Source organism: Pseudophryne corroboree, chromosome 6 (genome assembly GCF_028390025.1).
Source record: "Pseudophryne corroboree isolate aPseCor3 chromosome 6, aPseCor3.hap2, whole genome shotgun sequence".
NCBI lineage: Eukaryota > Metazoa > Chordata > Amphibia > Anura > Myobatrachidae > Pseudophryne > Pseudophryne corroboree.
Genome location: NC_086449.1, coordinates 355606583 through 355618948, shown reverse-complemented (window position 1 = coordinate 355618948; position 12366 = coordinate 355606583). Strand labels below are relative to the sequence as shown.

General features: G+C 47.8%; 1 protein-coding gene across 3 annotated transcripts in view; it reads left to right on the top strand.

Annotated features, from left to right (window-relative positions):
- Positions 1-12366, top strand: part of LOC134932303 (TRPM8 channel-associated factor homolog) — an 82861-nt gene that overhangs the window by 58455 nt on the left and 12040 nt on the right. For all 3 annotated transcript variants that reach the window (XM_063926617.1, XM_063926616.1, XM_063926618.1), the window contains exons 6-7: positions 4512-4751; positions 9765-10102. In XM_063926617.1, coding sequence (XP_063782687.1) covers positions 4512-4751; positions 9765-10102 — 578 coding nt within the window. The remainder of the gene's footprint in view (positions 1-4511; positions 4752-9764; positions 10103-12366) is intronic.

Genomic DNA, 12366 nt, shown 5'->3' with positions numbered 1-12366 from the left:
AGAGTGTGCTATGCTGATCAGCAACTGCTCCCTGGACCTCGCCTTTATGAGGAGATCGTCCAAGTATGGGATAATTGTAACTCCTTGCTTGCGAAGGAGCACCATCATCTCCGCCATTATCTTGGTAAAAATTCTCTGTGCCGTCGACAGGCCAAACGGCAACGTCTGGAATTGGTAATGACAGTCCTGTACCACAAACCTGAGGTACTCCTGATGAGGTGGATAAATGGGGACATGTAAGTAAGCATCCTTGATGTCCAGAGACACCATAAAATCCCCCTCTTCCAGGCTTGCAATGACCGCTCTGAGCGATTCCATTTTGAACTTGAATTTCTTCAGATAAATGTTCAGGGATTTTAAATTCAAAATGGGCCTGACCGAACCGTCCGGTTTCGGTACAACAAACATAGTGGAATAGTAACCCCTTCCCTGTTGAAGGAGGGGAACCTGTACCACCACCTGCTGGAGATATAACTTGCGAATCGCCGCTAACACTACCTCCCTTTCCATGGGGGAAGCTGGCAGGGCCGATTTTAGGTAACGGTGAGGTGGCGTCACTTCGAATTCCAGCTTGTATCCCTGAGACACAATTTGTATATCCCAAGGATCCACCCGTGAGCGAACCCACTGATGGCTGAAATTTCGGAGACGCGCCCCCACCGCTCCTGGCTCCGCCTGTGGAGCCCCAGCGTCATGCGGTGGATTTAGTGGAAGCCGTGGAGGACTTTTGTTCCTGGGAACTAGCTGCATGGTGCAGCTTTTTTCCTCTACCCCTGCCTCTGGCAAGAAAGGATGCACCTCTGACTTTCTTGCTTTTTTGTGAACGAAAGGACTGCATTTGGTAATACGGTGCTTTCTTTGGTTGTGAGGGAATATATGGTAAAAATTTTTACTTCCCAGCCGTAGCTGTGGAAACTAGGTCAGAGAGACCGTCCCCAAACAATTCCTCACCCTTGTAAGGTAAAACCTCCATGTGTTTTTTAGAGTCGGCATCACCTGTCCATTGCCGAGTCCACAGGACCCCTCTGGCAGAAATCGACATTGCGTTTATTCTAGAGCCCAACAGGCAAATGTCCCTTTGGGCATCCCTCATATATAGGACAGCGTCTTTGATATGTCCTAGGGTCAGTAAAACAGTCTCCCTGTCCAGGGTATCTATCTCCTCAGACAGAGCATCTGTCCATGCTGCTACAGCACTACACATCCAGGCCGAAGCAATTGCTGGCCTCAGTAGAGTACCAGAATGTGTATAAACAGACTTCAAGATACCTTCCTGCTTCCTATCCACAGGATCCTTTAGGGCAGCCGTATCCTGTGACGGCAGGGCCACCTTCTTAGATAAGCGTGTCAACGCTTTGTCTACCCTAGGGGAGGATTCCCAGCGTAACCTGTCCGTTGGCAGGAAAGGGTACGCCATAAGTAATCTTTTGGAAATCAGTACTTTCCTATCAGGAGAATCCCACGCTTTTTCACATAATTCGTTTAATTCATGTGAAGGGGGAAAAGTCACTTCTTGCTTTTTCTCCCCAAACCTATAAACCTTCTTGTCAGGGACAGGGTTTTCCTCCGATATGTGCAATACATCCTTCATTGCAATAATCATGTAGCGGATGGCTTTAGTCATTTTAGGCTGCAACTTTGCATCATCGCCATCGACACTGGAGTCAGAATCCGTGTCGATATCTGTGTCAACAATCTGGGATAGTGGGCGCTTTTGAGACCCCAACGGCCTCTGAGCTGTAGGGTTGAGACCCTGACTGTCCCAAGACATCAGCTTTATCCAACCTTTTATGCAAGGAGTTTACGTTATCATTTAACACCTTCCACATATCCATCCAATCAGGTGTCGGCACCGTCGGCGGCGACACCACATTCATTTGCACCTGTTCTGCCTCCACGTATCCTTCCTCGTCAAACATGTCGACACAAACGTACCAACACACCGCACACACACAGGGGATGCTCTAAATGAGGACAGGACCCCCACAAGGCCTTTTGGTGAGACAGAGAGAGAATATGCCAGCACACACCCCAGCGCTATATAACCCAGGGATTACACAGTAACTTAGTGTTTACCCAGTAGCTGCTGTATAATGATAAATGCGCCTAAATTTATGTTCCCCCCCCCCCCTCTCTTTTTTACCCTTTTTCTACCTTGAGACTGCAGGGGAGAGCCTGGGGAGCTTCCTCTCAGCGGAGCTGTGGAGAGAAAATGGCGCTGGTGAGTGCTGAGGAAGAAGGCCCCGCCTCCTCAGTGGCGGGCTTCTGTCCCGCTTCTGTGTAAAAATAATGGCGGGGGCTCGTACATATATACAGTGCCCAGCTGTATATATGTGCCTTTTTGCCAAAGAGGTATCATAATTGCTGCCCAGGGCGCCCCCCCCTGCGCCCTGCACCCTACAGTGACCGGAGTGTGCGGGTAGTGTGGGAGCAATGGCGCACAGCTGCAGTGCTGTGCGCTACCTCATGTGAAGACAGGAGTCTTCTGCCGCCGATTTCGATGTCTTCTTGCTTCTGCCGGCTTCTGTCTTCTGGCTCTGAGAGGGGGACGGCGGCGCGGCTCCGGGAACGGACGACCAAGGTTAAGATCCTGTGTTCGAACCCTCTGGAGCTAATGGTGTCCAGTAGCCTAAGAAGCGCAACCTAGCCGCAGTTAGTAGGTTTGCTTCTCTCCCCTCAGTCCCACGTAGCAGAGAGTTTGTTGCCAGCAGAAGCTCTCTGAAAATAAAAAACCTAACTAAAATACTTTCTTATTAGCAAGCTCAGGAGAGCTCACTAAAAGCACCCAGCTCTGGCCGGGCACAGATTCTAACTGAGGTCTGGAGGAGGGGCATAGAGGGAGAAGCCAGTGCACACCAGTAGTACTAAATCTTTCTTAGAGTGCCCAGTCTCCTGCGGAGCCCGTCTATTCCCCATGGTCCTTACGGAGTCCCCAGCATCCACTAGGATGTTAGAGAAATATAATTTGTTTGTGACCAGCATAAGGCTGGTTAGGCAAATCCCAACTGTTACTATTTTTTTTTTAACTCTAACTGGATTGTTGTGGTCAGCGGTGAGGTTACTTTCGGTCAACCGCTGATCTCAAAGTTCCCACCATTGGTTACAATGGAGCGCATAGGCGCTACATTGTAACACTGCCGTGTGCTGCCTGACAGACACTTCAGGAGCACACAGCCAATCAGGAGGGTGCCACAACGTGGCGCATCCTGATTGGCTGAAGGAACCCTCTTAGACATAAGTCAGGGGGGGTTCCTGGCAGTCGGGGAAAGGGGTCCCATGTGAAAACATGGGGCCCCTTTCAGTTCGTGGTCGGGTGTTCGTTTTGTTATTTTGCCAAATTCCTGGATTACAAAGAGAACAGAAGAGGACCGATCTCCACTGGATTATGTGAGTATAATTTTATTTACAGGTACCCCGTGGATTCTAAGTGGAGAAGGGGACCGAGCCACTTGTGAACAGAGGTAGGTAAGTATGTGTGTATGTAAGTGTGCATGGATGTAATAAAGTTATACTTTCAAGGTGTGTGTGTTCTGTTTTTATTGGGGTATTTTTTTAGTAGTAGTACTACAGGTACCAGCGGGCCCGGTTTTCCTCCGCATGCTGGTACTTGTGGTTCTCTAAGTACCAGCTTGCGGTGGAGGCTTGCTGCGACTTGTAGTACTGCTACTAAAAACAATATTCAAAACTTTTCACAAAGGCTATCAGCCCCCCATCCGCCGCCCTTGGATGGGGGGGACAGCCTCTGGCTTCACCCCTGGCCCTTGGGTGGCTGGAGGGGGGGACCCCTTGATTGAAGGGGTCCCCACTCCTCCAGGGTACCCCGGCCAGGGGAGACTAGTTGGGTATGTAATGCCAGGGCCGCAGGGACCTATATAAAAGTGTCCCCCGGCTGTGGCATTATGTACCTGGCTAGTGGAGCCCGGTGCTGGTTTTAAAAATACGGGGGACCCCTATGCTTTTTGTCCCCCGTATTTTTGGAACCAGGACCAGGCGCAGAGCCCGGTGCTGGTTGTTTAAATATGGGGGAACCCCTGTCACTTTTTTCCCCATATTTTTTCAACCAGGACCGGCTCAAAGAGCCCGAGGCTGGTTTTGCTTAGAAGGGGGGACCCCACGCATTTTTTTAAAAAAAATTTAACCAAGTTTAACATTTTTCGAAAGATGCACAATGAAGCCCAGCACGGATCGCACAGATCCGGCCGAGATTCATTGTGCTAAAATCGGCAGTGTTTTACAATTCACTCCCGTAAAACACTGCCAAAAAATACGAATGACATCGAAATCGGTAAATACGAAAATGCAGAATACGACAGCTTAGTAAATTAGTCGTAATAAATTCAAAAAGTTGCAAATTTAGACTTTCGATGTCATTCGTGTTTGAACTTTAACCTCAGTCGGGAAAATACGAATTTTAGTAAATATACCCCACTGTTTTAACATTGATGTGGAAAATATGCAGCTTACTTATACTTACTACTTTAATCAGTGAATTGTTTTGACTTTTCCCCTAGGCCAAACTTCCAACTCATCCTGGGTGCAAACTATTCGCAAATATCCAGCTCCTTGGGCTGAGCTGATTACAGATAACATAATCCTTACTGTCCCTTCTGAAGTAATCCGCTCATTAGATGACCCTGATGATTTAATGACTCAGTGGGATGATGTCATGGTGGCAGTAGCTGATCTTGCTGCAATTCCAAAGAAATTTGCACGTCCTGAAAGAATCGTGGCGGATGTGCAGCTCTCTCTAGGTTGGTAGACTGCTAGCTCTCATGATTTCATGGTATTTTTTAATTTTTAGGGGGTGGAAGGTCTTCTATTTTTAAAATAAACTCTGCCTAAATACACAAACAGAATTCCCTATCAGTTTTGGGTAGCAATAATAATTATCATGAACATATTGGGAAACATTGCCAGATAGCAAATCAGTTCACACATCTTCATGATCCCAAACCACACAACCATTTCTCAGATGCTCCATGATCATGCCGTGACATGTGGGCCATGCTAACTATCCTGCTTCATCATTGGGAAAGCAGGGAATTAAGGGCCTGATTCAGACTTGTATGGTAATGGTTAGCGTACAAGTGAGGAAACTGTGCATGTGCAGGCAGTGTCAGACTGGGACATGAAGGGCCCACCGGGGGAATGCAGTTCTAGGAGCCCATACTTAGGGGTGTGGCCAGCCTACAAAGGGTGGGGCCAGCCTCCACAGAGGCTTGAAATACACAATAGTTTAGTGCAGTGTAATGCAACATATCTACCATGTATAATACAAGCGCATAGTCTGGAACCTGATCCCTAGAGGAAGGAGTGGGCCCTCAGGCAGTGGGGCCTACCTGTGGTTTCCCTGGTACCCCTGTGGGCCAGTCCGACCCTGTGTGCAGGACCCATTCAGCGCATGTGCAGAATGGGCCCTGCTTCCTTGTACGCAGAGCCCTAAGCCCCAGCCTAAGTGACAGGTGTTACGTTCACTGTACTTGGTACTCCTGGAACTGGGCAGATGAGCCCCAAGTACAGGAACGTAAAGCTGCAATAGATACGGAGCTCAGCAGCAACCCCTATGGAAACCTGACTCCGTTGTCTCACCCTTGTTGTCAGCCTACGCCTGCGTGACTATGGTTTCTTGGGCCCACGGCAGCCGCGTTTGAAGGGTGGATTATGTCTGCCCAACTCCGATGCCACCCGGTCTTAGTTGGAGACAAGGCGTAAACTGAGACGAGGTGATGACAAGGGGAACCTCTAACTAAAGACAGAAATACAGAGTTAGGGGCGCTACAGAACTTAAATAAAGTATGTGCGGCACAGCCGCCAGGATAAACAACAACAAAGGAAATGCTGTCCACACGCCGACACAATACTGTTGTGTACCGGTGGTGACAGCATATGCAGAACCCTCTGCAAAACACCAGTAACTAGAAACTAAAGAATACAGCGGCCTTGGCCGACGAACGCGGCAAAGCCGCTACTCACGGAACCGGTACAAATACTGGCAAACGGACAGGAACCCCCAATGTAGCTGACACAGGCTCTCAGGACCAGAGGACAGGCAGAGTTCCAACGACTGAGCAGTGGACACCAAGGAACAGGATACGGAATCAGGATCAGGAACAGACAAAGCCACTGGACTTCAGAACAGGAACGCTTCAAGGCAAGACACTGGATCAGACACTGGATCAGACACTGGATCAGACACTGGAAGCAGCTAGACAGAAACTGCTAGACAGAAGCTCAGAAACTATCACCGGCGTCTGTGTAATGCACTCAGCCAAAATATAACAGGCAGTCCTCCAATAGCTGCAGAGAACCTAACTAATTATGTTGTGCAGCTGCCCTGCTGCACAACTGACAGGTGCAATTAACAGACAGGTGAGGCTGAACACATGGGAACAGGCTGCAATTACACAGACTCACCACCGGCAGCAAACAAGAATCTTCTAAACCAGAGCAAAGGGAAATCCTGGCCTGCAAGATAACATAAAATACATAAACGGAAAACAGGAATGAACCACTACCTGTGGTTCATAACAGTATCCTCTCCTTAAGGGTGTGCTCCGGACACCCCATGACACCCACAGGGAACAGAAACAGAAGTATAACATAAAATACATAACCAAAATGCAAAACAGGAATGAGCCACAGCCGTGGCTCATAACAGTACCCCCCCCCCCTTGAGGAGGGGTCAACGGACCCCAAAAGTCAGGTTTTCCAAAACAAGGTATACATTAATAAACCTGACACTGGAACAAACAGACAAAGACAAGAAACAGAAACAAGCTGTGGCAACAGCTTGTAACAGTGCCCCCCCCTTGACGGTGGCCACTGGACACAAGACAGGAAAAAAAAACTTTTTTTTTTTTACACAAGGCAAGAGTCAACAATTATTTCTTTTTCTTCTTCTTTTTTTTTTTTTACAAAGTTCTTGAGGTCTGACCAAGGTAATTCCCCAAATATTGTCTGAACTGATGGTACCTCCCAGCAAGGCTGGGTTCAAATCAGAGATTGGTTTCTTAACCTTGGGAGCTGAACTTTCAGGCACAGTACTACTACTAGAAGAAGACAGAAAAGCACATCCTGTAGTCAAAGCAATGGGCTGAGATTTTTGTGCCGAGTTTACAGTATACGGTGGACTCTCTGCAGGCAAGACGGGTGACCTAGAGGAACCTGAACCAATTTCTTTGGAACCATATCTCTTAATAACTGCATCACTGAATGCCGGGGGATCCTGAAGAATGGGATCTTCAGTTTTCATTAAGTTGGATGCCCACTCAAAAGGCTCCCCTCTAAAGGATTATATCAGATAGAGCACAAGGTTCTCTGAAGTGATGCCCAGAAATGGTCTAGACAACAAAATGGTGTAGTAGTGTTTGGTTAGTGCAAAAAATTGGACTAAGTACCCATCAAAGACTATAGACGTTGAGATATCAAAAGAGTCAAGATCTGCTTCCTCCCCATCTGACTGACTGGAGTGCATTGCTAGGACCAGGTCACTACTGACCTTACTCGAGGCTGTGACTTTTGGGACCCTCTTTGGGGCAGTGACCCTTGGAACCCCCTCTGGGGCAGTGGCCTTCGGGAACCCCGCTGGGGCAGTGGCCTTCGTGAACCCCGCTGGGGCAGTGGCCTCGGATTCTTCTACTGGGACCGAGCCGTCGGCCTTCCTCTCTGGGACCGGGCCGTCGGACTCCCTCTCTGGGACCGGGCCGTCGGACTCCCTCTCTGGGACCGGGCCGTCGGACTCCCTCTCTGGGACCGGGCCGTCGGACTCCCTCTCTGGGACCGGGCCGTCGGACTCCCTCTCTGGGACCGGGCCGTCGGACTCCCTCTCTGGGACCGGGCCATCAGCCTCCCTCTATGGGAACGGGCCATCAGCCTCCCTCTCTGGGACCGGGCCGTCAGCCTCCCTCTCTGGGACCGGGCCGTCAGCCTCCCTCTCTGGGACCGGGCCGTCAGCCTCCCTCTCTGGGACCGGGCCATCAGCCTCCCTCTCTGGGACCGGGCCGTCAGCCTCCCTCTCTGGGACAGGGCCGTCAGCCTCCCTCTCTGGGACCGGGCCGTCAGCCTCCCTCTCTGAGTCGATAATTATCGAAACTTCTCCCGGGACTATGACCTCCGGGACTTTTGCTGAAGCTATAACCTTCAGAACCTCCACTAATGCTATGCCTCTTGAGTCCTTTCCTGAGGAAGCGACCTCTAGACCCTTCTCTGGGGCTGTGTCTCTCGAGACCCCACTTGGGGATATTACTTCAAAGATCCCTTCTGGGCTCCAGACACCCCATGACACCCACGGGGAACAGAAATAGAAGTATAACATAAAATACATAACCAAAATTCAAAACAGGAATGAGCCACAGCCGTGGCTCATAACAACAGGGTGAGGGTGTTTGGGGACGGGGAAGAAGTGGCAACTGGGTCCGTTCCACAAATCGGAGGCATGTCGACAGATTGTTGGAGTGCGAAAGGCAGTGTTTGTGTCTGCCGACACAGATTTACTGGCCTTAGCTGTGGATCTGAGATAGCCATCTAAGCAACCTAAAGGTTTCTCAGATGAGAGATGGTCCCACAGAATGATCTGATGTTACATCTTCAGATGCAGCAGTAGCGGCAAATGCAGGATTTCTAAAGGGGGGTTTCAAAATGCAGTCAGCAATCTCCAACTTAGCAGAACATTGGAGCAAGTGTGGAACTGTGGGGGAGTGGTAGAAGAACCTAGTAACAACCCTGGACATTATTGTAAATATTTTTATACACTGGATGCTGTAGGGAATACAGTATTAATATTTAACACTATAGATGGTCTACGATATAGGCTGTATCAAACATTTAAATAATAAAAAGAAATGGTTGGGAAAAGGTTCAACATACCATACTAAATAAATACACAAACATAATAGAACCAGTATAACACTTTTTAAGCACATATTCTCCCTTCCTGGTAGCTACTCTCTGGTCCACTGCACTGCTTGAGGACTCAGATCCACACACAAACAGCAAAATTGTCAAAAGAAGCTGACTACCACTGGGCATGTGCAGCAGCTCTGCTCTGTCCCTTAAATTGTGTGATGTGGCAGCAGCTCTAGTAATTGTATTATATGCTATAGCTGTTTCTGTCATAATTTGAGCCACTTGCCAAGAGGAGGGTGGTTTCCAGGCAACCAGAAACCCCTCTTGCGTTTGCCTATGAGCAGTGGATCAGAGAAGCAGGAAGGAGGCTTCTGTTTACACAAGGCACCTCCTGCTGCTTTAGCATATTAGTTAGACGGTATTGCACAGATGCTTTCCTGCGTACGACTCTGGATGAGGAACTTTTCCTTCCCAGACATTAGCCCAGAACAGGGTATTTTCTTCTCCAACACTAGCCTAGAACAGGACCTATCCTTCTAAAACACTAGCCCAGAACAGGACCGTTTCTTCCTTAACACCAGCAGAGGACAGGACATTTCCTTTCCAGACACTAGTCCAGAATAGGACTTATACTTCCCAGGATTTATCCTTCACAAAAACTAATTTAGAATAGGGTATGTATTATTCTTCTGAGAACTTATTCTTCCCACCAACCCATAACAAAACAGATAGTATCCTTCCTAAACACCAACTCAAAACGGGACAGGACATCTTTCCCAGGATTTAGCCTTCCCAAACACCTACCCAAAAGGTTACCCGTTTTTGCTCTTGTTGCTAATTGCATGAATTGCATGTTAAAAATAGTGTCAATGCACCGCAGTCAATTACTTACATGGCTTTAATATATTACTATACTGTAGGTTGGATGCATTCTGGATATCCAATAATGTGTCATCTGCAGAGAGCAAAGGATATGATAGACCTTCAGCAAATAAAAAAAAGTGGATTATGGGGATATGTACATGAACTTGGTCACAATCAGCAGAAGTCTAATTGGGAATTTCCCCCTCATACCACAGAAGCCACAAATAACCTGTGGTCTGTATATGTACATGAGACGGTGCTGAACATTTCTAGGGATCGAGCTCATCCTGATCTAAAGCCAGCTGATAGGACTGCACGACTGACAAAGTATATAAAGGATGGAGCCAAACTGCAAGATTGGAGTATGTGGACTGCTCTTGAGACATATCTTCGGGTTTGTACAGATAAATCTTTATGTTTTAAAAATGTATAGTTTTAATTCACAAAGAGCAAAGCAAGAAAAAGGAGAACATGTGCACCTTGGCGAAACCAAAATGGGCGGTATCCTATTTGCCCCGGAGCACTTTCAGACAGTAAAAACGTTCGGATATCGCGACTAATGACTGACGGTCATTATCACGGTATCCAATTAGAGGCCATTTTTATCATCGGGTGAAATTGGACCCGCGATTGTGTGTTAACACATGGGATTGGGGATAAATCCCTGATCACATGTATTTTTGCGGCACGTTATCGCGGATTATGCTTTGTGTGCCTGAGGCACATTCCTGTAGCCTGAAGGAAGTTCTGCAGTCAGGAATGGGAGCAAGTAATGCATGTGGATGAGAGACACAGATCTTTTGCAGAGCGGAGAGGTCGACTTGGGAGATATTTTGAGATAAGTGAAGAGATATATGTTGGTGTAGTTTGGTTGATAGCATTATACGTAAGTAAAAGTATTTTATATTGAATACGGTAGAATACAGGCAGCCAACAGAGGGACTGACAAAGTGAATCAGCAGATGATGAACGTCTAGCAAGGAAGATTAGCCATGCAGCTCTTTTTTATGGCAAGACCAGTAAGGAGACTATTGCAATAATCAATGTGAGAGATGATGAGTGCATGGATTAGAGCGTTTGCAGTGTCTTGCGTAAGAGAAGGTCTTATTTTGGATATGTTTTTTAGATGTATGTAACATGATTTAGAGACATATTGAATGTGGGGAGCAAAGGACAGTTTGGAGTAAAAGATGACACCTAGACAGCAGGCTTGTTGGGTAGGGTTGATTGTCAAGTTATCAACAGTGATAGAGATATCAAGTTGGTAACTACTATTGGCCGGTTGAAACATAATTCATTCTGTTTTGGAAATATTAAGTTTGAGGTGGCAAGAAGACATCCAAGATGAAACAGCATAAACGCATTCAGTGATGCGGACCAGTACTGATGGTGACAAATCTAGGGAGGATAGGTAGATTTGAGTATCATCTGCACATAGAAGATACTGAAATCTAAAAGAGCTGATTAGTTTGCCAAGAGATTGAGAAAAGCAGAGAGCCTAAGACTGAGCCTTGCAGTACTTCAACTGATAGAGGTAGTGAAGAGGAGGTGGAATCAGAGAAGCAAATACAGAAAGAACGATTAGATAGGTAGGATAAGAACCAAGAAAGGGCTGTGTCCTGAAAACCTACAGTATTGTAGTATTTGTAAGAGAAGAGAGTGGTCAACAGTGTCAATAGCAGCAGAGTGCTCTAGAAGAATAAGAATTGAGTAATGGCCTTTAGACTTAGCAGTGAATAGATCATTCACAACTTTAGTCAGTGCTGTCTCTGTGAAGTGTTGGGAACGAAAGCTTGACTGAAGTGGGTCCGATAAATTGTGTGAGTTAAGAAAGTGTGTGATGCGAGTGTAAGCAATTCTCTCCAGTAACTTGGACGGGCATGGGAGCAAAGCAATGGGACAGTAGTTAGTGAGAGAGTTAGGGTCAGAATTGTGTTTATTCAGAATTGGAGCAATCACTGCATGCTTGTGTAACCATATATAAAGTGTTAATGATGTATATAAAAAAAAAGTTAGAGTGGATAAATATTTGTAGTTTATTTATTGAATATATATGTTAAAAGTGATGTGAGTACCGGTGATTAACATGTAGACTGCAGTGGCATAGCGTAGGGAAAGTGGAGATGGAGAGGCTGAGTGGGTTTAGAAGCAGATGTCGGTGAGCATTCTGTCAGGCACTGACAGCTGTGACAGAAAGCTCTGGAATGCCACGAGCGCCCCACGAGCGCTACAGTGCTGCTGACATGGGGGGGATAGCTCGTGGCTTCGGCGGGAAGAGGGAGCACGAGCCGTGAGTCTGGAGCGGTATAAATACAGCTCCTGACTGGCGGTTGTCAGACTGCAGATCCCTCCGTTAGCGCCCGCACCCTGATGTTCACCGCTGCTGAAGGCTGTAAACTGTACAGCGGCAGTTGAGATCAGGGGGAGCGGTGCCAGACGGAGCTAGCCAGGCGGAGCAGAGGTGCTGCGAGCGGGCAGCAGAGGCAGAAGTGACCGCAAAGCCGGTGTACCTGTACTCTGCGCCCAGGCGCCGGCGGAGACGGGAGACGTGCCGTGCTGAGACGCCGCTGATATCAGAGTGGCTGTGACATCCAGGAGGGCGGTCGCAGGTGAAAGACATTGGGGGCCGAGTGATCGCTCCATAGCAACGGAGGGACG